Raw genomic sequence first — 27638 nt, forward strand, 5'->3', positions numbered from 1 at the left:
TCATCTGCCTTCCCTGTTAGGCCCCTTGCATTGAAATAAATGCAGTTGAATTTATCAACCCTACCTTGTTCTCTGCTTTTGTCCTTGTCTGCCTTGACTGACTTGCTGCTTTTATCAACTGTACCAGTCTCATGTTGATCTCTTTCCTCACTATCTCCCTGGGTGTTCCCCTCCCACCTTAATAGTTTAAATCGTCCTGAGCAGCTCTAGCAAATCTCCCTGCCAGGGTATTAGTCCCCTTTCTTGTACAGGTCGAAATGGTTGTCTTCCATTTTGTAACTGAAGAGGATAGATCTGAATATTCTGCAAATTGTATTTTAGAACTCATAAGCTAGAGAACAATGGAAGTGCAGGAGATTTGTCTCCTTGCACATGGATCACTTTTATCAAGAACTATAAATAATCAAAGGTTAATGAAATGTTGATCTCTTAATATTCTCTTTCTCATTATCTTAGTTGCAATAAAATTGCCTCTCAAAGAAAATCTTGATTTGTCCACATCTGGAGTCCTTCCTGTTGAGCTGGGCAGTTCTTTATATTAAAAAAAATTTCTTTTGTAAAGTCATAGATTCACCAAAGTGCTTCCAGATGGAAGGAGTGGATATGCATTGAAATTTAAGTAGCCAAATTTTCCATAGAAGGTAGACTAAAGGATGATTTAAGACTTTTTAGAATTTTAAAAATAAATGTAAGGAAGATAAAGAGAACCAACTTCTGCTCGTGGGTGAGCCTAGAAGAACGGGACTAAAGCTTAAATTTGGAGCTAAATGGAGAGAGTTGAGAATTTTTTTTTTGTTTTTCTTCCCCAGCTACACAGTAGGTAGTAGATGTGTGAAACCATCTCTCTCAGTAATAGTTGATGCTAGGTCACTTTAATTTAGTGAATGTAGAATTTCCCAACCAAGGGTACAAAATACAGAACCACCACAACTAGATGGAGTTGAGTACAGATCAACAATCTCATTGAATGACTGAATAAACTTGAGAGGTTGTATGACTGTCCTCAGTAGTCACCAAACGGTGGTAACTGTTCTGTAAATTGGGGTAGTGCTGTGTTTCCCTCAAACAGGAACTTTGAGCTGTTTACTCCTGGCATTGATGGAGGCTGTAGTAGACAAACTTGGATACATTGCCAGACAGGTAACTTGCTTCACTATTAGGATGTTGCCTATTTCATTGAGAACCTTTCCTTTGACAGTAATTTTCACAGCCTTTTTTTGGACAAAATCTTGGGGCAACTATAGATCAGGTTGCATTGAACAACACAGTTGGCAAATCATGACCCCTGTTAAACTGGGGAGAACTAAGTTACACAACTGATGTTTAGTTTTGTGCCAGATCACAGTTTCTACTGCACAGTAGCTTGATCTTTTTAACTGTTATTGCTGTTTTGAAGAATTTTGTAACCTTCCTATTAATACCCAAGAACTGCATCTTAAAAATGGAGAATCAGCAACTGTTGAGACAAATTGTATTATAACCAGTGAGTTTCTCTCCATAGTTTCCAGGCTGTTAAAGACTGAAGTGAGGGTATTTTTAAGATTACCTCTGCTTCTATGATATTGTAACTCTGAGCTAATATGTTCCAATGGGTTTGCAAACTAGTTACAAACATGTAGTTGGAGTTAGCATAATGATCAACAATGGCCTGTTTTAAACTTGCAGGCAAGAGGGTCTGAATGGTTTGTTTTTCAGGTCATCTTGTTACATAGGTGTTTCGTGGAAAGGTGGTTAGTGAAGAGTTTCTGGCTATTTGCATAAATGGGTAAATCAGCTTGGGATGTTTCACAATAGAATGTAGATTTATATACATTTCAGTTGTGACATTCTTTCATGGGTACATAGCAATGAGAAGAAAGTGAGGACTGCAAATGCTGGAGAATAAGTCAAAAAGGGTGGCGCTGGAAAAGTACAGCAGGTCAGGCAGCATCCGAGGAGCAGGAGAGTTGATATTTTGGGCATTCCTGATGAAGGGCTTATGCCCAAAACATTGACTCTCCTGCTCCTCAGATACTGCCTGACCTGCTGTGCTTTTCCAGTATCATCCTTTTCGACTCTACATAGCACTGAGGTCTCAAATGAGTTTGCAATGCATTGAAATTCAGCAACAGATTTCAATCATGCAATAAAATTTCAGTTTAATCATGATGAATGAGACAAGAAAATGTTACTGGAAAAATGAATTGCACGATGTGTACAAGTCTGTTAGGTAATCTGTTTCCTGGGGTGTTGTACATGAGTTGATCAGAAACAGTCTTCAGATCACGCGGGATTAAAAGTTTTTGGCAATAATTGGATCTGGGCTTAAAATTGTGATTTTAATTTTTAACGATAAGTATTCTATCCTTATTTGTTTTTGTAAATTTCAATGCTGACATTTATAATGGATATTGTCTGTATAAACTTGTCAAACTGTGGTTGCACCTTCTTGATCTGCAGGTATTGACTGGTGGAAATGCAGTAGTTACAGCATGAGTGTGGGAATTTTTATTTGGGAACCTAATCGGCATGGTTGATCCATTTTGTCTCGTATTGAAAGTCCAGACAAAGTATTGAGATCAGATGAAGCAAGTTTATAGACCAGGAAATAATTAAAAGAGGGGTGGCAGCTGTAATTTCCACCTATTTTAAAGTTGTTAAATTCTGTCATTTTTATAGCTTCACTGCAAATTCCTGTATGCACAACAGTGGAATATGCCTATGTTAACTAATTAATACTCCCTCTTGCACCAATGCCACTGTCTTCCTATAGAAATAAAAATAATTTTCCATTATCAAAGTAGGTTTTAAAAAAACTTCAACTTGTAAAGTAGTAAAGAAAGATACACAGACCCAAGAATTTTAGTATAACAAATATAATTTCAACCGGCCTCTTATGAACTGATATTCTTGATAAATCAGCAGGAATTATGTATGTGATACACTGAATGTTTGCTGTATTATTGCGATCTCCATGATGTCAGTCATCAGTTGAAGCTGCGAGTCTGCCAATAAGTTCTAAGGCAAAGTTGTATTATTTGTGATTTATGCTGTAAATAAAGTATAACAGTGAGTATACCCTCTTCATTACGCTTCTATTACTTGGTGTGTGTTCTTACATTGATTGTGGTTGCCTTGATGAACTGGAATATTTGATCAACTGGCACACTCCTGGTCCCATAGATGCTGGTTCATAAGATTGCTCTATTGTAAATGGAACTGATTATACAACTTTCTCTATCAAGCTTAGCATTGAAAGCATTCACAGAATATCTGATCTGGGAATTAATTTTCAGCAACCCGGAAGAAAAGTCAGTCTTAATGAAATTTGTAATTATCAAAATCTTGAAAATGCGAGAAAACAACTGTGTAAAAGACTGAAGCTTGCGATCATGATAGTTAACTGTTGTAGTCTGTGCCATTATGATCCCAGCTGATGGCAATGGCAGACATATCTGATCTCAGAATGAAACCTGGCTTTATATAATCATGTCATTAATTTTTGCAGTTCACCATGGTGGGTAGACACTGAAGCATTCACAAGAGGCTGTAATTGTTTTAACAACAATATTGAGTTTATTACGGGAAAACTGAAAAGAAAACAAAGCTGTATGGAAAAATGTTAGTCATTATTAGAGAATTTAAAGCAGTGCATTTAAATTCATTGTACTCGGGCAGAGTTAGCATGGCTTTGTGAAAGGCAAAACATATTTGACCAATGTTTGTAATTATTTGAGGTGGTAATGTACTAAGTAAAGAGAGGAACTAGTAGATGAACTGTATTTAGATTTGGAGAAGGCATTTAATGCCATGTCAAAGGATATTGCAAAAAAATGAAAGCTTATGGTGCATGTAGTAACATGGTGACATGGATAGAAGATCAGCTGGATAACAAGCAAAGAACAGACATGAATAGATTTCTTTCAGATCGGCAAGATCTAACGGGTGGTGTGGGACTCAGTGCTGGGACCTCAGTGCTGTTTATGTAAATTACTTGGGTGGAGGGGTGGACAAGAGCACTTGTGCAGTGGTAGCAACCTTTCCTCTAAGCTAGGAGGCCCAGGTTCAAGTCCCATCTGCTCCTGTAATGTGTAATAACATTTCTGAACAGATTGATTAGAAAGTTTCTTTTGGTTGGGGCAGAAGGTACAGTTGCCAGATTTGCTAATGGCACAAGGGTGGGAAAGAAAGTTGTGAAGAAGATAAAGGATGCTGCAGAAAGTTAGGTTGAATGCATAAGTATCTGGCAGATGGAATGGGAAAATGTGAAATTGTCAATTTTGGCAGGAATAATTAAAGGATGCATATTATCTAAAAGGTGAGAGATTGTAGAACTTTAAGGTTGATTGAAATCTGGATATCCCAGGGTGTGAACAGCAGATGATTAGGAATGGTCATATAATGTTTTCATTTATTGAGAGTGGAGTTCAACGATGTGATAATGGAGATTGTTTCATTTATCCAGGGCACTGATGTGATCACATCTGGAATATTCTGCATAGTATTGGTCATCTTATTTAAGGAAGGATATGAATGCAGTTAAAATCATTTAAAGAATATTAACCAGCTTAACACCTGGAATTAGTATTGACTTGTAAGGAAAAGTCTAACAGGCTGAGCTGGTATCTACTGAAGTTTAAAAGCATATGAGGGCTTGGAGGATTCTTGACTGGGTGGATGTGGAGAGGGTATTACGAGAAAATCTGGAACTAAAGATCACTCTTTAAAAATCATTTTGAAACAGATAAGGTGACATTTTTGAGGATTGAATATTTGGAGCTCTTCCTGAAGAGGCAGTGGAAGTGGAGACCTGCATATTTTAATAGCAAAAGGCTGAAAGGTTACCATGATAGATGGTAATGTTGATTTGACACTGCGGTCAGATTTGCCTTTATTTTCTAGAATGACGGAGAAGGCATGATAGACTGAATGGCTCCTTGTTTGTAAGACAGTTAGAAATATCTTTAACGCAAATCTCAAAATAAAATTTCAACCAGTTTCCCTGAGAAATATCACTCCTAGTTCAGCTATTTAAATTTGAACTGACTTTTTCCAGCTTAGAGGAAAGGTTGTTACCACTGCACAAGAGCTCTTATCCATCCCTCCCCCTAAGTAATTTACATAAACAGCACTGAGTCCCACACCAGCCGTTACATCTTGCCTATCTGAACTGTAGAGACCAGATTTATGATCTTTCTATAATCTGCTTGTATGGACCTCTTAACTCTGATCCCCTCAGCCTTTTTCAGTACTAACCTCAACTGTGACAGGAATTGAGTCTATGCTGTCAGCATCACTTCGCATCAGTAACTGGCTGTCCAGTCAATTGAGCTAACTGACTCCAACTATCAGTAGTTTCATCGAATCGAGGAATCCCTACAATGTTGAAACAAGTCATTTTGGCTCTACAAATCCGTATTGGCCTTCCACAGAGCAATCCACCCAGACGCATTCCCCTACTGTATTACTCTACATTTACCCCTGACTAATGCACCTAACCTACACATTCCTGTACACTGGCAACTTAGCATTGCCACTTTCCCTAATCTGCACATCTTTGAATTGTGGGAGGAAACTGGAGCACCCAAAGGAAACCCACGTGGACGTGGGGAGAATGTGCAAACTCCACACAGGCAGTCACCCAAGATGGGAATCAAGCCCTGGTCCCTGGCACTCTGAGGCAGCAGTGCTAACCACTGAGCCACCGTGCTGCCCTGTTTCTGCACAACATCCTCAAAATTGCCCGAGAAAAGGCTAGCCAACAAACTTTGTAAGTTTTTCTGAGATTTAATATGTGGAGAATGATCTTTTAAAAGGTCTGTGCAAGAAAGGAACTTGCAATTACCTGTCATCATCTATTGAGGAGAAAGTGAGGTCTGCAGATGCTGGAGATCAGAGCTGAAAATGTGTTGCTGGAAAAGCGCAGCAGGTCAGGCAGCATCCAAGGAACAGGAAATACGATGTTTCGGGCATAGGCCCTTCCTGATGAAGGGCTTATGCCCAAAATGTCGAATTTCCTGTTCCTTTGATGCTGCCTGACCTGCTGCGCTTTTCCAGCAACACATTTTCAGCTGTCATCACCTATTGGCTTAATTTTTTTTTAAAAACGTGTAACGAGAAAGGAACAAAGTGAGTATTTGTGTTCTGTTACCTGTACATCAAAATCTAGCTTTTTTTAAAGAAGGATCTTAATAGCTTGCCTGTCATTTGGCTAGATCAAAAAAGTTTATTTTAATCATCTGTTTGGGTGTGTAATGACACACTTCTGTGGCCATCTCAACCTGAGGTAGGACTTCAACCCACAGCATCTAGTCCAGAGGCAGGAATATTGCCACTGTACAGTGAGGCCCCCTTAAAATCTATATTTTAATCAACCAGTTTGGATATATTGAGATTAGATCAGTGTTGACAGCATTCATGCAGCGATTCTAATTTCAAACACCTAAGATATGAGGATAAAGAAAAGAGATGCAGTTACAGAAAATGGTAACCATATATTTCTGTTTCTAATTTAATTTGTTTAAATTTTTCTTTGAAAGTTGAGAGAAAAATAGCAACCTGAAGATAATAGGAATTTCTTTATTTGACATGTACAGTGGCATGTGGAATTGGCTGACTAATATATAGGTATACATGTGTGAATACTATTGTTACAAGTATGAAGTGCTAGATAAAAAGCATAATTGTTTGCAATACGCAATGGATTCTGAGCAGATTTCATTAACACTCTGCACTTCCTCCAGAACTCGTGATCAGCAATTAACTAAGCAGATGAAAATGTTATTTTCTGAGCTTAAGTCAAATATTTAGTAACAATTAGTTTTGAGTACTGTTTTCATTTAAAAACCAAATGTTCTAAGTTTTTGGGTTGAATTATATCCCTTCTTTATTTCCTAAAATTGACAAACTATTAAAAGTCTAAGCATTTGTACCATAATTCTAGCAAGTCATTTATTATGCCTTATTTTAAGTGTCAACTTTGATTCTAACTCCTATTCAGTTTAGGGTTGTGTGATGTGTGCTGGAGCAAGGTGTATGTAGATACTACTGATGGCGTAGGTCCCTCACTGCCTAGGACAGAAGTTGATTTTTAGCTGCTGGTACAGTTGCTGTACATTTTCACTCCACTCTACTCAGTGACACTTTAACTTCAAATAATGCTCAACTACAATAAACTGCTATATTACAACAGCTAACACTTGCCCTTGAGTGGGCTGACCGTGACAATGCCTGCACATTAAAACATTATTAACTCAATGGAAACCCTTTAAGGAATTGTAAGGAATTGTATTCTGCATCTTATTGTTGTTTTAATTGAGCCAAAACCTTTTGGTTTTTCATATGCTGTATCACATGCTCTAGTCCTAATGAGCAAAACTGATGGATTAGGATTGGAATTTCAAAAGAAAAAAAATTGATAGTTCAGCTTCTGTTGGAATCTTAGAGGGGGAAAAAATTCTTTTTGTTCTTCATTTTCAATGTGGATTTCTGTCTCTCTTTTTCTTCCCCCTCCCCTCTTTCTCTCGCTTTTGACTTGGATCTCTCAGGCCAGTTCTTTGATGAAAATGAATCCCCAGCTGATCCGCAGCATGACTCTAAAGTGGCGGATTATAATGGGGATGATGGTAATGTGGGTGAGTACGAGGCAGACAAGCAGGCCGAATTGGCTTACAATGAGGAAGAGGATGGTGATGGTGGGGAAGAAGACGTCCAAGGTGAGCTTGGGCCTTATTTCCTTGAAATTGAGAGCTGTGCTAAATCTGTGTGTTATCTGCTGAATGCCTGCTTCATGGCTCCAAAGGACAAGTACATACACTATTTGGTAAGACTGGTGTATTTTTTCCAGTCTGGTGCTTTACTTTGTTTGCATTCTTAAACCATTGGCATATTTTATCTCACTAGTTCTAAATATCCAAAATCTCAAATATCTGCAAGCTCAGAGCAACCTGCTGTCAGTTGAGCAGGTCAGCCTTAATAGAGTATCATTTTTCATATGCGACTTTTCTTTACAACCCTCTGTGCCCTTGTCTGTTAACCACCTTCTTACCCCTTATGATTCTCTGATTATTCAGGCCTGCTGGTTTGATTTGTTTCTACTTTAAAAGAATTTTTCTTCTCTTCCTTCTAAAATGAGCTTTTGGGCAATTTCAACCCAATTTCCAACAAGTGAAAGAACAGCAGACTCTAAGCTAACCGTTATGCTGAAGAGGCAGTAAATATACTAAGGTACCTGATTTTATAGTCTCTTCACTTAAGGAATAAGCTAGCTTCAAAAACTTTGCTGAATGACCAACTTCTCTTGACTTGTATGTTTGTATGCTGTGAATGTGACATCCATAAAATGGAAGTGCATCTTTGCGTGCAGCGACCTTACCTGGAAGAGCAGTTACTTTTTATCTTGTGATGCATCCAATGTGTTTTTACCAAAGTGAGGATAAATAACATCTCAAAAGGAGTGTGTAGTGATACAGACATTAAGATGTTACAGCCAGCAAAATGGTACAGAACTGTTCCAGTTAGTGAAGTTAAACCATTCGAGTCTTTTTTCCCAGAAATTAGCCATAATATAAGTTCTCAATTCCAGTTAGGCTATTGTTTGGTGAGCATTGAAGGAATAAGGAGCAAGGGGAGATCAAAACTTCCTTGTAGATGGACTTTGTATATCTTGAGTATACAGAAGAGGAAATTGGCCTGCTTGGCCTCTGTACTGTGATCTGTATATGTGTTATCCAAAGATACATTAAGGTGGTAGGATTATCAGGTCAAATTAAATCTAATCAAATGGTAGAGTAGACTCTATCGGCCAAATGGCCCATTTGGAAAGTTTATTAAAAATGCTCAGGAAAAAGCGGGAAGAATAAAGTGTTTTCTATGTTCAACCACATAAAATACGTTTAAAAAGTGCAAAGCTAAAATCACACAACGCCAGGTTATAGTCCAACAGGTTTAATTGGAAACACTAGCTTTCAGAACGCCTCTCCATCAGGTGGTTGTGAAGGACACAATTGTAAGGCACAGAATTTATAGCAAAAGTTTATAGTGTAATGTAACTGAAATTATACATTGAAAAATACTTTGATTGTCTGATGAGTCTTTCATCTGTTCGAATGACCATGATAGTTTCACTTCTTTCATATGTAAATCACAACTTTTTTTTAAAAGTTGCATTCTCGAGTTCACTGTAACAATTGATGTTAGCTAGACAATATGTTGAAGGTTGGCCCCTGTGTTCTCTGTCTGTGCCATCATGTTTAGATTGATTCTAATTCAAAAAGTGAGATAACAAAGTTTTACATGAATTCATGCAATTTTTGATCAAAGTACAATGTAACTCTGCAAGTACAAATTCACCCCACAAATGTATATGTGTGCATGTGTGTGTGGGTTGAGGGGGGTTGAGAGTGTGTGTGTGTCTGTCTGTCTGTAAGGGTGTCAGCATGCCTGTGTGTATGGTGCAATAGTGGTCACCTATAGTGTGACATGAACCCAAGGTGTCAGTTGAGGCCCTCCCTAGGGGTGTGGAACTTAGCTATCAGCCTCTGCTCGGCCACTTTTCGCCAATCACCCCGTGGCTCAACACTTTAACTCTCCCTCCCACTCCACCGAGGACATGCAGGTCCTTGGACTCCTCCACCGGCAGAACACAACAACACGACGGCTGGAGGAGGAGCGCCTCATCTTCCGCCTGGGAACCCTCCAACCACAAGGTATGAATTCAGATTTCTCCAGTTTCCTCATTTCCCCTCCCCCCCCACCTTGTCTCAGTCGGTTCCCTCAACTCAGCACCGCCCTCCTAACCTGCAATCCTCTTCCTGACCTCTCCGCCCCCACCCCACTCCGGCCTATCACCCTCACCTTGACCTCCTTCCACCTATCCCACCTCCATCGCCCCTCCCCCTAGTCCCTCCTCCCTACCTTTTATCTTAGCCTGCTTGGCTCTCTCTCTTATTCCTGATGAAGGGCTTATGCTCGAAACGTCGAATTCTCTATTCCTGAGATGCTGCCTGGCCTGCTGTGCTTTGACCAGCAACACATTTGCAGCTGATCTCCAGCATCTGCAGACCTCATTTTTTACTCGACACTTTTCGCTGTTGCCTGTCCTGAAGTCTGCTTTGGAGGATGATCACCCAAAGGTCTGAGGTCGAATGTCCTGAGCTGCTGAAGTGTTCCCCAACTGGGAGGGAACCCTCCTGCCTGTTGATTGTTGTGCGGTGCCCATTCATCCGTTGTCGTATTCTTTGCTCAATGTACCATGCCTCAGGGCATCCTTGCCTGTAACGTATAAGATAGACAACGTTGGCTGAGTCACACGAGTATCTGCTATGTACATGGTGGGAGGTGTCCTCGTGTGTAATAGTGGTATCCATGTCCACACCCTGACACGTCTTGCAGCATCTACCATGACAGGGTTGTATGGAGTTGTTCTGAAAGCCGGACAGCTTGCTACAAACAGTGATCTGTTTGAGGTTTGGCAGTTGTTTAAAGGCAAGCAGTGGAGGTGTGGAGAAGGTCTTAGTGAGGTGCTCATCCTCATTGATGATGTGTTGCAAGTCACGAAGAGCATGGCTTAGTTTTTCAGCTCCTGGGAAGTACTGAACAATGAAGGGGTACCCTGTTGGTTGCAGCACAGTCTGTCTTCTGAGGAGGTCATTACGGCTCCTTGCTGTGGCACATCTACACTCACGCGCACACATTGTGTCTCTGTACCCAGACATAGACACACACACACAAAAACATATACGTTTGTGGAGTGAATTTGTACTTGCAGAGTTACATTGTACTTTGCTCAAAAACTGCAAGAATTCATGTAAAACTTTGTTATCTCACTTTTTGGATTAGAATTAATCTAAACATCATGGCACAGACACAACACAGGGCTAACACCGTCAACATATCGTCTAGCTAACACCAATTGTTACAGTTAACTTGAGAACGCAACTTTTTAAAAAAGATTCTGTGATTTACACATGAAAGAAGTGCAACTATCATGGTATTTGAATAGATGAAAGACTCATCAGACAATCAAGGTATTTTTTAATGTATAATTTCAGGTATATCACACTGTAAACTTTTGCTATAAATTCTGTACCTTACAATTGTCCTTCGCAACCACCTGATGGAGAGTCGCTCTGAAAGCTAGTGTGCTTCCAATTAAACCTGTTGGACTATAACCTAGTGTTGTGAGATTTTTAACTTTGTACACCCCAAACCAACATCGGCATTTCCAAATCATTAAAAAAGTAGAATTCTTTTTGTTACCTAGGTAATTGGTAGCATTGTATGCAAGTTTGCCAGTCTGGCAAATGAAGAATGGTTTCTTTTTATTCAAACTACACAGTCATGCAGATAACACATTTAGATTTAGTTTCAATTTTGTCTTGCATGATGCCATCTTTTGCATTGCATGTATTATGAGCTTGACTCTTTGGCTTGTTTTTACCTCTGAGTCCCGCATGCAAGTCCCAACCCCTCAAAAATATGATGGCATTGTTTTTTTCACTATCCTTCTGTCTCCTAGTGTAACTATTTTTGATGTGTTGTCCGTTCACATTAACTATCACTGTCATTCTTAATTTGGTTATTTTGTCTTTGCATTGTGAATGTTTAGCTCATTGGTTTTGTTAGCTATTTAATTTGGTTATTCAAGTTACAAACAAGGTTAAAGATAAATTAATAAAATGTTGGAGTCAGTAGAATAAATGGGGGGGAAGTTGGAGGAAGATTGGCAAATTTGAGAATCATAAGCACCCCATTTTTGTGGTTAATAATCATTTAAGTTGATTTCCTTTCTCAAAAAAATTACTATGTCATCTTAGTAAATGACAATGCACCAAATTCTCCATATCCTGTGACCAGAATGTACTAATTGTCATAATTTGATTATGAAGTACTTACATTTGTTTCCATAGATTGTAAATGAGTGGATAAAAAGGGATTCTGAGATTAATGACTGTAGTGTGTAAGCACCATTTAACCATGCAAGTAGTTGAAAAATAGCTATATAATGAATCATTCGCTCAGCCTGATGAACAATTTGAATTTGCCTCCGTTTGGGTGCTTTTAAGATTGGTGATGTTTTGTTTCAGTTTTAATTTTAGCGCAATGTTGCTCTTTAGGTAGTATCATTGCTATTCAGCTACAAGATAGTTATTGTTATTTGTCAGTTACTGTGGCTGGATTCCAATTTTTTTAATACCTACTCATTGAAATAGATTTTGTTTTGATAATTTAAAAAAAACACCATTGGTACTAATAGTTCACGGTACCAGGTCAAGTCCAGTCTTTATTGATATGTTCTTTAAATTGTCACTTATTTTTTGACTATTTAAAATCCTTTTTTGTGACATGTAGACAAACCTTTTAAATGTTTTTATGAGCATATTCCTTTTAGTGCAATATCTTGAATACTGAAAAACAATGTTTCATCAAATTATTTATATCCCATAAAAACAGAACTGTGAATGCTGGAAATCTGAAACAAAAATTGTTGGAAAAGTTCAGCAGGTTTAGTGGCATCTGCGGAGAGAAAACAGTTGACTTTTTAGGTTCAGTGACCCTTGCTTGGATCAGTTCTGCCAGACCTGCTGAGCTTTTCCAGCAATTTGTTTTCATTTTTTATTACATAACTGAGCATTGCTTCATACATTAAGTGTAATGGGTAGATTTTAATTTTTATTCATTCGTGGGATGGAAATACATTTATAGATACAATGTAAAAATTGTTGGATTTGACATTGTCTACATATCACAACCACAAGATTTGTGTATGTGAAGAAAATGTTATTATCTGTTCTGTATATATTGTAAAACTTTAAATTTCTCTCTAGAATCATGAATTAGATGGAATCAGAATCCTCTACAGTATGGAAGCAGGTTGTTAGCCCATCGAGTCCACACCATCCTCTGAACAACATCCCACCCAGACATCTCTCACACACACACACATCCATCCTGTGATCCTGCATTTCCCATGGCTAATCCACCTAGCCTGGGTACTGGGCAACTTAGGATGACCAATCCACCTAACCTGCATATCTTTTGGACTTTGGGAGGAAATCCATGCAGACAGAATCCCAAGGTTGGAATTGAATACTGGCCCCTGCCCCCATGCAGAGGCAGAGCTAACCACTGAGCCACCATGCTGCCAGGGGGGGGAAGGGCCATTTATTTTCACAGCGAAGAAATAACCAATGGTTTCTCTCCTCCTTCCGACATACACACACTCAGTATGCTTGCTCCCTTCCTCCTCTTTATGATGCAGATGACAACTAAAATTATTCTGAAGACTTTGTTTTCTGTGGCCCATAGGTCAATTCAAGCTCTTGACCCATCATTAGAAGATGTACTTCCTAATAAGTTTGAAAGTTATCCTGTTTTAGTTTGAACTATCCCTGTGCTATGGATTTACTTTGAAACTTTTCTCTGTATAATCCATAAAAATTTAAAATTAATAGTTTGACTGGAACGAGTCAAGAAATGTTAATTTAATTTAACCTAAAATAAAACTCAAAGATCTCTCAGCCAACCACTTGGAACACTGATGCAATCATTGACAGGGAAATGAACTGAATACAATTGGACTTAGAAATGCAATTTCCGGCTTCCTTTTTTCATTCTAAAGCTACACCCCTGGCTGGTATATCAACATTGAAATAGAACAACTTCAGCTTCTGTCTGGCCAAGTTGAGTGGGGCTTATGCCATGTGTTAACATCTTTGTTCCTGCTGATAACATGATTTCATCTATGCTGCCTCTCCAAATAATTTATCTCTTTACCCTCTCAGTTCATTTTAAAGCACTGCTGACAGTGCCACAATTTCTTTAGATGCAAAACACCATGCTGAAAACACTCAACAGGTTGAGCAGCTTCAGTGAAAGAACAAACTGAGAGTTAACATTTTAGTTTGGTCCTAAAAAAGCTCTAGTTTCTCCATTATTTCTTCAGAACTGAATTTTCTGATCTGATTCAATCCTGTGGATCCATGACTGGATGCAGTTTCTAGGGTTTGAATGTCTTTTGATGGGAAAGGTTGAACCATATCTTTGGTGTGATTTGATCAGAGGCCTGTACAGTTCAAGTGTAAGGAACCATTCATTTGTGCAGATTTATTGTTTTGACCCACTTAGTCTGGTGGGCCACCCTATTTTGTTTATCATAAATGTCACTACTTTTGCATTATAGTCATTTACAATTGGGTTTGATTTCTCTTTTCATTACTAAATTGCTTTCTCCAAGAAATATTAAGCATATTTAAGGAGGTGATTTTACTTTGTTCATCTTCCTGTGACTTGGTGTTTTGTGAGGCTTTTTGTATTTTCTTTAACTGTTTGATTACTGTTCTAAAAGTGAATAATCGTTTGGCAAATGTATGCTGTTAAATTGCAATGTATTGTGCTCCTTTCTTATTTCCCATGGAATTAATGTTTTAGTGATTGTCTTGATTTTCTAATCTGTGGTTCCTTGAGAGAAACTGCTTTGATCTAGCAACGGTTGTATGCAGCTAGCCATTGTCCTACTTCAAAACTGCTTAAGATGCATTTCCAATTGCATGACAAGACATCTGATTTGTTGGTTATGGAGAATAGACAGTGGAAATTTGCTGTAGGAACTTTAATGGTTACTGGGAATGCATTAGTGTTCTGCAGCCTCCTCATCCACTTCAGTGGAATAACTATAGCATTTGTCGTCATTCCTTAACTAAAGAGTAAAAAGGAGCACCTTATTCGAATGAGATGAGCTTATAGAACATTAAAGTGCATGGAGATCTGAGTTGGACTGATCCATGAATCTCAAATTCAGTATGCAGGTACAGCAAGTGGTTAGGAAGACGTGGAATGTTAGCATTTATTGTCAGTTGAATGCAATAGGAAAGCAGGGATGTTTTTCTGCAGTTGTCTGGTAATAGTGAGACACGTGGGGTACTAAATACAATTTTTGTCTCCTTATTTAAGACAGGACAAAATTAGTTCAAAGGAAGGTCATTTGACTGAATCCTAGGAACAGAGGTTTGTTTATCTTATGAGGAAAGGCTGGATAGGTTGGGCCTCTGTTCAATGGAGTTAAGGATATGAGATGACTTTAATTATTTAAATATTAAGGTTCTGAATGGACTGACAAGATAAATGCTGAGGATGTTCCTCATAGGGACTAGAATTAGGAGAGGCAGTTTGAAAATAAAGGATATCCTATTTAAGACTAAGATGAGAATTAGTTTGAGGGTCATGGGCCTTTGGCACTCTCGCTGCTTCAGTTGTAGGCAGAGTTATTGCATATTTTTAAGGCAGAGGTTGTTAGATTCTTGATTAACAAGGGAGTTGAAGTGTATTGAGGATGAACAGAAAAATGGGTGGAAACTTCAGAGATGAACCATGGTTTTGAGTGATGTACTCTTGAGTTTAATTCGTATGTTGTTTAACTGCAACTAAATCAGTTATTTCCAATGGTTTTGCAACTTGGTCATTATTACTTAAAAATATCTCTGAGCTCTTAAATATGCTGTAATTCCTTAACCGGGAGTCACCTAGTCTGTTTCTGATATTGGGATTCAACTCTTTAAATATTAAATCCTTGTATATTAATTACAATTATTTGTTGAATCTGAATTGCCAAGTACATTTGCAACAGATACAGTTGTGCAAGATTCTTGGTTCGCTCTTTTTGACAAATTAAACTACTCTTTGCCTATTTTGGTTTTGATAGAGGGAAAACTAGGTTATTTCCTAATGTAAGAATTAACTTTATCTAGAAGCTAGAGAAATCTGTGAGGAGCTGCTTTGATTTGATGTTTACCAAACTGTATAAAGGCAGTCATTTTAATTAGTTTACCATATTGCTTGCAACATTCGTATGTACATTGCCAGCCAAAGGGTACATTTTTCGCTTGGAACAATGTCCATCTTGTGTTATTACCAGTCAACAGGATACTTAATGTGTGGATCAGATCTATGGTTACTCTTTTGTCAAGTCTTGATCTCAGAATTCAGACTTAACGTTGGATTCTTCTCTGGTATCAGCAGCTGGAATGTTTGTGCAGGGTAGCAACCCCTCGTGTCACTTGCCTTCTATGAGCTCCACTTGTATTTAATTAGATCACTATCTGAATGTGGTAAGTTCATTTCTACTCAGTTCAAGATCACCCTGATCGAAAGCAGATCTATAGGTGTGTGGAACAAGACCTTGAATTGAAAATGAGTAAAGATAAAGGTTGCATTGTTTTAGAGGGTAATAGGTTCCACTGGATGCATACTTATCAGATGCTTTTTCTTAAAAGCAAGATGGGTTTTGGTTTATTTTATGCACAGAAGTTGCATTGATGCTGTAGTCGGTATATCAAATTGGTGTCTCAAGATGGACTCTCTTTTTGTTCTTTCTGGTTTAAAGAACCTTCTGAAGAAGGGTCATTTGATTTTGGTAACTCCACTTCCTCTCCACAGATGCTGCTAGACCTGCTGAGTTTCTCCAGCAATTTTTTTATTTCGGATCTTCAGTGTCTGTAGTTATTTTATTTATATTAAGGCCAGAGTCATTTGTTTGATTAACTACCTGCAACATTACTTAAATGCACTAGTGTGTGTTATTAACTGAGCTATTGGAGTCGCAAGTAACTGTCTTTAGTTACTATCTTCAGAAAGGTGAAGGAAAATAATCTCTCCTAAATATAATTTAATTTGCTTTATTTTCTCGCATTGAAAAATGAAGTATGACTGAATAGTTAACAAAAATCCATTAATGAGACTATTTCTGAACTTCAACAACTTTGTTAATTCTCTCATTCCTAATGACAGATGAAGAGGAACAAGATCTTCAAGGGGACGTGAACAATCCTGCTGTTTATGAAAATCGCCACTTTGCAGCTGATGGTTTGTAACTGTCTGCCATGAGACTGAATCCAAGTTTATAGGCCGTGGAAAGAATATTGTGTGACTTTGATGCAATAATGCAAAATCATTTTACAGTATGCCATGGCCTTTTGTTAACAAGTGCATTACTTGATAAGTTTGAGCACTTCTGGTGTTGATGTCCGGTGAAATAGAAGGTGATGCAGACTAATATTTGTTAAAAATTACAAGCAAATTGTTTAGATTGATTTATAATTGCAAACATTTGGAGGGGGGGGGGCTTGGAGGAGGGAATTTCATTTACCTCTGTACATTGTTTTGTATATTTTGTACTTTTGAAAATTTTATGAACAAAGTTTAGTTTTTGTTTTGAGGTTTGGAGTTCATGAAACCATTGCATAAATATAATATCAGCAAAATGACTGTCCAGGCTAGCAGTAATCTGCTATATTTCAGGTTAATCAAAGTAGCATTTGAGAACTGATCTGTTTAAAGTACTATATTTAAAACAACTTAATGGAGTCGCTGAAACATTTTGCTTTGTACAGTCTCTACAAGATTTAATTTTGCTTAGTGAAGTTTTTGCATTGTGCTGTGAAGACAGTAAATGTTACCCCCTTTTTGACTGTGTAAATCTATTCTAGTGATTTAAATGCATTCTAACTTTAACAGGAAAAGAATGTATAGATACATGCAGTCATTAACAAACCCAGTCAGCAGATGAAATTCAATGAAAAGTCTTCAATAGAAACATTTTGGATGTCAATTTTCACGTTACTTTTGTTGCTTCCATCAAAACCTGTTTATTGCTGTATAAATTTTAAAAATAATCGCGATGAAATTTGGAAAGGCTACCTACAACAGGCATAGATAATTAACACTTTTGTGGAGATGTTTCTGGATCTAAGGAGGATTATGGGGGAGGTCAATGATATTTTAAAAGAAAACAGTTTTTGAAAACTGGTGAAGCATGACCCTCTGGCTGGTGGTTTTTACTATGGTAAGTAGATTACCGATGTTTCCTAATGAATTAAACATTAAGACACCACTTGATCTACTCTGCTCAGCAAAGATTGGCTCTCATGTCTTACGTATATTGACATTTAAATAAAGTATAAGCCTATCGTACATTGATGTCCTGGTATGGTTTTCATTCCTTGAGATACAGTTAGCCACTTATTTCTCTCTCTGTTTTACCAGTGTGACACAGGGTTGCCACAGTGCTGGTTGATGGCTGTTATATCAACATTGTTTTTGGGTTTGGCCATTGTTTTGCATCTTGATGCCTTCCTGCCACTCACCCTCCTGATGTTTATGTCTGGGGGCTAACACCATTGCATGTGGTGCTGCCAACATCAGTGGCTGGGTTCTTTTGTGGCCAACCAACAATTTGAAAAATTTTGCATTTCCTGCAGCAAGTTTTGTTTTTGGGGGAGAAGTAAGACTTGGTTGGCTCTGATACAATATGCGAGGCCAGAATGACCTGTACGAACCCAATTTTGGCCCTTACTTTCCCACTTGATTATTTGTAAAAGCTAATTTGCAGGCTGCTAGGGGAGTTTAGGCTGAGGGGAAGCCAGGGTCAATGCCTCATGTAGGAAGATGTGCAGGTAGTGTCGTTGTCTCTGAACAACCTCCTTCCAACATTGGAAGTCCACTGCTGAAAGTGACCCAGTTGGGCCTCGAGTGGGTGGGGTTCTATCAATGCTATCTTTTCAACATTGAGTACACTCCTGCAAAAAAAATTGTAGCCCTTGTGAGGGTTCCCTTTTTCAACATATAGCCTGCCTCCCAATCTAGGGTCCTGGTCAATGAGGACTGTCTGTAGTCCCAGCCCTGACCACTGCAGTATCTGAGAGGCAGCCAGTATCAGCAGTAATGTTTTGCTGCCAACTCTTTGGCTAGCAGAAAGGGAAATCTCACTATCCTAACAATCCTGGCTTGGAGTGAATGAGTGAACCCAAGAACTTCCAGCTCAGGCAGGAGATGTAGCCACTGAGCAGCTCCAGCTCCCTTCTCCCATCTTCCATTAATCTCATGAAATTGTTTATTTTTCCCCTTGTTCTTATGTGGATATTAAAATAGTGAATTAAACTCTTTATTGTCATTTAAACAATGTCTTGTGGAGCTGAAAGTAATTAATGCTTTCAATACCATAGAATTCAACAAACAGTAAAATGTTGCACTATCTCATTTAAAGCGACTATTTTTGATGCTCTGCATTGTACAAAAATTGTAAAATCTCTAACTTGCTGTTGAAGCATGAGGCAAAAAATACTGTGAATTCGCAGACTGGGAAATGTAGTCAGGCGAGAAATATATTGCAATGTACTATTTCCAGTAATTTGATATTTTCATTTTAGAATGATCATTAAGTGTAATAATTTTGGTTGCAAAGTTTATGCTTTAGAAAAATTATGATCAGAGGAAAAGAATTGGGATATCAAAGAGTAGAAACAATGTTTTGTTTCTTTATGTACAAACTTTTTTAAAAAATTCTGCAATGTAGACTCTGAAAAATAATATCACTGCAGAGCTTCAGGGTGTTTCCTGTAATTTCATGCGAGCTAACATAGCCATCAAAAGGAATGATACATCTTCCACAGTTGTGGGATCTCATCAATGTCATTGAGTGGACATGAAGAAATGTAATATGAATTATTAATTAAGTGATTAACAATCATAACTAAGTGAATAATATAGCTCATAATGAATCTTCTGGCCAATCAATTACTTTGTTTTGTGGTTCCGGTCATTATCTGAAGCATTCTACTAAAATTATGTAGTTTCTAACTTGCTCTGGGTATCTTATTATGTAATTGGCAAACTTAGGAATGTAAACAAAAGTCAGTAGGTCTGCCTCTGTGTGCAGCTTTTTGGAGAGGGCTGGGATTGTTCGTTTTCCAAGTTAAATAATTGCATTGAATTTTGTGCTTCTGAAATGTTACATCTGTGTTGTAAAATTGTAAGATGCTGCATGGTAAAATGGTTTGTTTCTCTGATTTGTTTACAATACTTTGAATAAATGATTTATTTGAGTTGATGTGGAGAGTGTGTTTTTGAAATGCTATTGATTAATGTATTCACATTGTTGGACTACTTGCCAGAAACTACTTGGAAATAAAATGCACATTAATTTCAGGACTTTTTTTTTTATGAATTCAAACTTCTGGCAAAGAGAAAAAGAGACAATATTTGGACATCTCTTGCAACTGCAGCTACATCAGTGCTAAATGGTTACAAGCAATGACTTCCACCCAGTAGGTCACGCAGCAACTGTGGATAGTTAATATTTCACCTCCATGATCTTAACATCCTCAAAATTGTTATGGGATCTTTTACGTCCACCTGAGATGGCACATCCATTTAATGCCCGTAAAGTGCAAGCATCCCATCTGCTGCACTAGACTATTGGCCTGGATTTTTGATCTCCAGTCATGAAATGGGGCTGAACCCAGAATCTTCTGACTCAAATCCAATAGTGCTCCCGATTACTGAAGTTTGACTGATTATAATGAGCTGTAGTTACATAGAGCTTCATTCAGTATTTGATCATTTTTCATGGCAAAGAACTTTTGTAATCTTGAACTAGGTGTGTTTTTCTTGCCCTCCTTTGCAGCAGTCCTCCTGTTCTAGCTTTTCTTGAGTTCCAATTGGACGATAAGCTGCACTTTGCAACTTGAAGTTCAATTTAGTAGGAATTTCTGTTGGGGGAAATTACTTTATTGTCTTGTCTGCAGTGGTGTGTACCTGTATTGATATTTATTTTAAATGATTTTAGTACTGTTTGGGTTAAACAACACCTGTTGTCCTTCTGTATCATAGTGATTACAACTTGTTTATTGGTTATCCAGTTATCAAGTTAGTATTATATTACTGAACCTATCACTAACCATTTCTGATTGTAGGCTACACCAGTCTTTCAGCAAAATCTAATGTTAAATTGTCACCCAAAAGGAAAATCAAAATCAGGAAAGATAGAAACTCTAAAAATGTCAGAGAATGTATGGGTAATTGACATTTTTATTGCTTTACAAAAAGGAAGTCTCTTGTGGCAGTTTTGTTTCCAGTCTGTCAAAGTTCAATGAAATTATTAGAAATGCTCAACATTGTGAACCATTCTCAAATATTCACATCTGCAAGGTTAGTGATTCAGAATAAATTGATCATTTGAAGACACAGGTTGAGTTTGTGTGCAGCTGATATGGACAACAGAAGGGTCATGCACAATATTAATGCCAAGAGTTTGCAAAGCCTATTAAAAAGAAGAATTTGGGTAAGTATTTGATCTTTTGTTAAAGATGCAGTGAGATTGTTGTATGGAAAACAACTTACAGTATAGAGTGAACACTTTTTACAAAAATTTTACATGGTTAAATTAATGTGCAAAGACATGAGCTGAACACTGTGCAAGATCGTGAAGCTCTTAAGGGGGAAAGTTTCTGCAAGTAAGGTCTTATTTAAATAAGGATGAAGTCCTTTGAGGGTTGTTTGAAATAGATAGAATGATACCTAGAATCCATGTCTGTTAAATCCATTGGTCTCAAGATGGTTAATTTTTGAGACATTGTTTATAAATGTAATCTCTTCCTCTGTTGCCAGTCTGTAAAATGCATGTTGACTGGTTCTTGAATCTTATACCAACAGGAACAGTTTGTCTACTGTTTCTCTCTCTTCTGTTCAGACTGCTCATGATTTTGAGCATTTATCCAATCATGTCTTAATCTTTTTTCCATGGAAACAGCTCCAGTTTCTCCAATCTATCCATCTAACTGACATTTCTCATGCCTAAAATAATTCTTATGAATCTTTTCTGCATCCTCTCACATGCCTTCACATTGTTTGACAATACTCTATTGAAACTTAACCAATGTTTTATGCACCGTACTTTTGTATTCTGTATCCATGGCTGTAAAGCCCAGGATCCCTTTTACTATGTCATTCTTGGAATTGATTTTAGAGATAAGATAAATGAGGAATTGCTGCATTTGGGATTTTAAGAAGCTCCTGAAAGTAGTTGCTCAAGTTCGAGAATCATTTAAAAATGCGATTAAGTCATTGCTATGCAAGCACGCTTCTGTATATCACAGAATTGTGGGCCATGGACACCTTCTGGAATGGTTCTATCAGTGCTGGTTTTAGTGTCCTCGAGGCAGGATGATAATAATAAACATTAAAGTGTGAGAAACAGCCAACATCTCCAGCACCAAGGCCATCTTCCTACAAAGACAATAGTGTTGGGCAGATCACATTGCCTGGGTCAGTCATCTGCTGAATATTTTGTTGTATGGAGAGCTGACCACTGGTAAACAGAATAAAGGGACGCCATTGCACATGTTTTGTGAAATTTGGAGGGAAGTCCCTCGACAAGCTTCGTCCACGTGCAGATCGTGGATTGTGATGCCTAGAGACATTAAAACAGAATTACAATAAACACCTTTTTTTTTAAAGAGAAGAACCAGTATGAGAGAGATATGGATAGATCCAGTTTTTCCCAGCAATGGTTAATCTTGTGGGAGATTCTGCTGATTATGGATAGGCTGAGTAGCTATATGTGGCCCGGCAGCCAAGAAGTATAAATTTCCCAAAATCTTTGGCAAGGAAATGCTAACTGAAGAGAAAGAAGTATTATCCAATTTGCTTGTGAGTCCTTACTTTTCAATGGTGAAGTGGGCTCCATTTTTGGACATTTGAGTTGACAAATTATGGGAATATGGAGGCCGAGTGACTGGAGGGAGAAATTGTTGCAGTGAAACCACCTAGAATACAGCCAACCAGAATTGGAAACTCTACTGGAAGGTCAGAATTGGATAGGTTTCTGACTAGATAATATGGGGATTATGAGCAATAAAAATGTCTGTACATTTTCCTTTTTTTAAAAAACAATTTGTTTTCTACCCTTCTGCACTGATACGTTCAGTTTTTCCCTAAAGTAATTTATAGTTAGCAGGAGCAAGTAGTGTGACATCATCCAGTGACAGATAACTACTCACAATCTCTTAAAAGTAGCTGTTGTTGCTTATAGTAAAAATGGGGTAGAGGGGAAAAAAAACTAGTCTTTTGCATTCTTTGATGTAGTGTCATCTGGTAATGCATCCCATGGCAACTGGAAATTTCAACAGTATTGTAGTAATTTAACCTTCAGATGCAATTATAAATTTCATCTGCAAAAAAAAATGAATTGCAGTACTGTAGATGGTAAGTTTCATTCATTAATCAGATTTTCTTTTCAACAATACACATCCACCTGCTCCATGCTTGGTTTGGGTAGTCTCATGCTATCATCTCAAACTTTGAGTCAGCAGAGATTTGTTTAAGGAACGTCATGTTTAACTATCTTAAGTTCTTTGAAGTTTTAGATTGGGGGGTATTGATTAGAGTAGCACAGATGAACTTTTTGACAGAAGTATCACCCTGTAGATTTGATATCTAATGGATTTTAACTTAGCTAAGAGATTAATGTTTCTGGTCCAGTGCCTATTCTTCGCTCTAGCTGGGAAAAGCCTAGGGCAGGGAAAGAAATAAACGAGAGATGGAGATGGGGATGGAGCTGAGGAAGAGAAAACGAAAACATTTGTCCGATCATAGAAGAAAGCTGAAGACACTTGGGGACGATGGCTAGCTTTTACGAAGAGCCGGGTGGCCCGATTATCCAATTTGAACGCCCTTTACCAATTGCCATTTCGTCAGAATTCTTATAGTATGCAGAGTTAGACTGAAATAGAAATAAAATACTGCGGCTCCTGGAAATCTGAGGAAACTCCGCCGGTCTGACAGCATCGGTGGAGAGAATAACCGAGTTAAGGGTTTAAGTTCCGTATGACCATTTTTCTCATCGTTACAGATGTCTCCAGCCCTGAGTTTCTTTAGTGGCAGTGAAAAAGCAGCTGAGTCGAGCTGAAGAACTTCGAGCCCCCCTTTCCCCCAACCTTCCCTTTCTACAAGAGCAGCCACTGTACACCATGAATTTGACTGTTAGTGTAACATCTGAAACAAGCAAAAAAACAATGAATGCTGGAAGTCTGAATTTAAAATAAGTGCCGGAGAAACGCGATGCGTTTGGCAGTGGCTGTAGAGAAAGGTCCGACAGGCCTGCCCTTCAACAAAAACAAATTACTGGAGAAACTCAATAGGGGACGGTAGCGTCTGTATAGAGACAAGGGTAACTTACCGGGTTCGACACGGCTCCTCTTCAATAAAAAAAAATTGATGGAGAGAGAGAAATAGAGTCAAGATTTTGAGTTCAGTGTGACACTTCCCCAGAGCTGGTAGAAGGGTGGGGGAAGCTGGTAAATTAGATTAGATTACTTACAGTGTGGAAACAGGCCATTCGGCCCAACAAGTCCACACCGACCCGCCGAAGTGTAGGTGCTGATGACAATCTGCAGAAGGACAAAGTTAAAAATCACACAACAGCAGGTTATAGTCCGACAGGTTTATTTGGAAGTACGAGCCGAGGAAGGCATCGGACTATTGCCTGATGTTTAACTTTGTCTCACCCAGAGCAACACCGGCATCTCCGCGTCAAACCTGCAGATGCACCGTCTTCCGGGGTCCGGCCCTTGTATCCCTCAGTGTTGCGTATGGGGGAGGGGGGCGTGGTCGGCGCGCGCACGGATGACTGTGCCCGCGCGTCCCCCCAGGCGTGCGCGGGCACGGGGTGCATCCGGGTTCCCGGTCCGCCGTCTCTCCCTGTGTGTGTGTGTGGTGCGCGGCGGCGGGAAATGGCGCCCGAATGTTGGCGAGTGTAAACAGCGAGCGATCGGCGGCCCAGCGGCAGCAAGCGGCCCCCGGACCTCCTGGACAGACGGCCCCAGCCGGCAGCCCGGTAAGGCGGCCTCGCGAGGGAACGATGAATGGACGGGCGGGATGGAGAGAGAGGGAGGGGGGAGGAGGAACACGCTGGGGCTTTCCTTCCGCGGCTTTCTCGCCGAGAGCCTCCCGCCTCCCCGTCAACTGACAAAGGAGAGAGAGCAAGGGGGAGGGGCCGCCCCCATCGCCCTCCACAACAAACCCCCCCCTTCCCCACACCAACACTACCGCCGGCCCCATCCCACACCGAGCTGCTTCCTCCCGGGGTACAATATCACTCCAGCCCGAGGCTGTTTAGGGCCTGGGGATGCGGTACGGGCTGACGGGCTCCGAGCGGAGCTGACACTCGGTGCAGCCTCTAGGCCTCAGGCGGTTCAGGCTCTTGGTTTGAGATTTAAGCCGCGGCCGGGGGGAGGCGCGCGGCCCTGATTTTGAGGGGGGGGGGGGGGTGATGTAAGTGACGGATTTACCTTTTACTCCGTACCCTCACCGATACAGCCCCCGACAGGACGGCCAATCGCTGACAGCCCCTGACCGCCGGGGGCCCCCAAGGAACACACACCCCCACATCCACATCCACACCCCCCCCACATCCACCCCCCCCCCACATCCACCCCCCCCCCACATCCACACCCCCCCCCCACATCCACACCCCCCCCACACCCAACCCCCCCCCCACACCCACACCCCCCCCCCACATCCACCCCCCCCCCACATCCACACCCCCCCCCACATCCACCCCCCCCCCACATCCACACCCCCCCCCCCCACATCCACCCCCCCCCACATCCACACCCCCCCCCACATCCACACCCCCCCCCACATCCACACCCCCCCACATCCACATCCACACCCCCACCCCACATCCACACACACACATCCACACACACACACCCCCACATCCACACCCCCCCACATCCACATCCACACCCCCCCCCACATCCACACACACACATCCACACACACACACCCACACACACACACATCCACACACACACACCCCCACATCCACACCCCCACATCCACACACACCCCCCACATCCACACACACACACCCCCACATCCACATCCACACCCCCCCCACATCCACACCCCCCCCACATCCACCCCCCCCCCCACATCCACATCCACACCCCCCCCACATCCACACCCCCCCCACATCCACACCCCCCCCACATCCACATCCACACCCCCCACATCCACACACACACATCCACATCCACCCCCCCCCCACATCCACACCCCCCCCACATCCACACACCCCCCCCCACATCCACACACACACACACCCACATCCACATCCACACCCCCACCCCCCCACACATCCACATCCCCCCCCACATCCACATCCCCCCCCCACCCACATCCCCCCCCACATCCACATCCCCCCCCACATCCACACACCCCCCACATCCACATCCACACCCCCCACATCCACACCCCCCCCACATCCACATCCCCCCCCACATCCACATCCCCCCCCACATCCACATCCCCCCCCACATCCACACCCCCCCCCACATCCACCCCCCCCCCACATCCACACCCCCCCCACATCCACACCCCCCCCCACATCCCACCCCCCCACATCCACATCCACACCCCCCCCCACATCCACACACACACATCCACACACACACATCCACACACACACATCCACACACACACATCCACACACACACACCCCCACATCCACACCCCCACATCCACACACACCCCCCACATCCACACACACACACACCCACATCCACATCCACACCCCCACCCCCCCCCACATCCACACACACACACCCCCTCCCACCCCACATCCACACCCCCCCCACATCCACATCCATATCCCCCCCACATCCACACACACACACACCCACGTCCACACACACACCCCCCCACATCCACACACCCCCCCCCCACATCCACCCCCCCCCACCATCCACACACACCCCCCACATCCACACACACACACCCCCCACATCCACATCCACACCCCCACCCCCCCACATCCACACACACCCCCCACATCCACACACACCCCCCACATCCACACACACCCCCCACATCCACACACACACACACCCCCCACGTCCACACACACACACCCCCCACATCCACACACACACACATCCACACACACACACACCCCCACATCCACACCCCCCCCACATCCACACACACCCCCCCACATCCACACACACACACACCCCCTCCCACCCCACATCCACACACCCCCCCCACATCCACATCCCCCCCACATCCACACACACACACCCCCACGTCCACACACACACACTCCCCCCACATCCACACACATCCCCCACATCCACACACACACCCACATCCACACACACCCCCCACATCCACACACACCCCCCACATCCACACACACCCCCCCACATCCACACACACCCCCCACATCCACACACACCCCCCACATTCACACACACCCCCCACATCCACACACACCCCCCACATCCACACACACCCCCACATCCACACCCCCACATCCACACACACACATCCCCCCACATCCACGCACACCCCCACATCCACGCACACCCCCCCCACATCACACACACACATCCCCCACATCCACACACACCCCCCACATCCACACACACATCCCCCACATCCACACACACATCCCCCACATCCACACACACCCCCCACATCCACACACATCCCCCACATCCACACACACCCCCCCCCCACATCCACACACACATCCCCCACATCCACACACACATCCCCCACATCCACACACACCCCCCACATCCCCACACACATCCCCCACATCCACACACACCCCCCACATCCACACACACACATCCCCCACATCCACACACACCCCCCACATCCACACACACACATCCCCCACATCCACACACACCCCCCACATCCACACACACACATCCCCCACATCCACACCCCCCCCCACATCCACACACATCCCCCACATCCACACACACCCCCCACATCCACACACACACATCCCCCACATCCACACACACACA

At 41.4% G+C, this 27638-nt stretch overlaps 2 protein-coding genes across 5 annotated transcripts in view; both read left to right on the forward strand.

The window, feature by feature from the left end:
* Nucleotides 1-19856, forward strand: part of golm2 (golgi membrane protein 2) — an 85971-nt gene extending 66115 nt beyond the window's left edge. For 2 of the 3 annotated variants that reach the window (XM_060852991.1, XM_060852993.1), the window contains exons 10-11: nt 7527-7694; nt 16765-19856. In XM_060852991.1, the coding sequence (XP_060708974.1) occupies nt 7527-7694; nt 16765-16847 (251 nt within the window). In that variant the 3' untranslated portion in view covers nt 16848-19856. The remainder of the gene's footprint in view (nt 1-7526; nt 7695-16764) is intronic. The other variant, XM_060852992.1, reaches the window with a different exon arrangement.
* A 4595-nt stretch (nt 19857-24451) lies between these two features.
* Nucleotides 24452-27638, forward strand: part of LOC132834167 (CTD small phosphatase-like protein 2) — an 81884-nt gene continuing 78697 nt past the window's right edge. For both annotated transcript variants that reach the window (XM_060852828.1, XM_060852829.1), the window contains exon 1: nt 24452-24646. The gene's annotated coding sequence lies outside the window, so the exon portion shown is untranslated. The remainder of the gene's footprint in view (nt 24647-27638) is intronic.

The sequence above is a fragment of the Hemiscyllium ocellatum genome, chromosome 39 (genome assembly GCF_020745735.1).
Source record: "Hemiscyllium ocellatum isolate sHemOce1 chromosome 39, sHemOce1.pat.X.cur, whole genome shotgun sequence".
Classification (NCBI taxonomy): Eukaryota; Metazoa; Chordata; class Chondrichthyes; order Orectolobiformes; family Hemiscylliidae; genus Hemiscyllium; species Hemiscyllium ocellatum.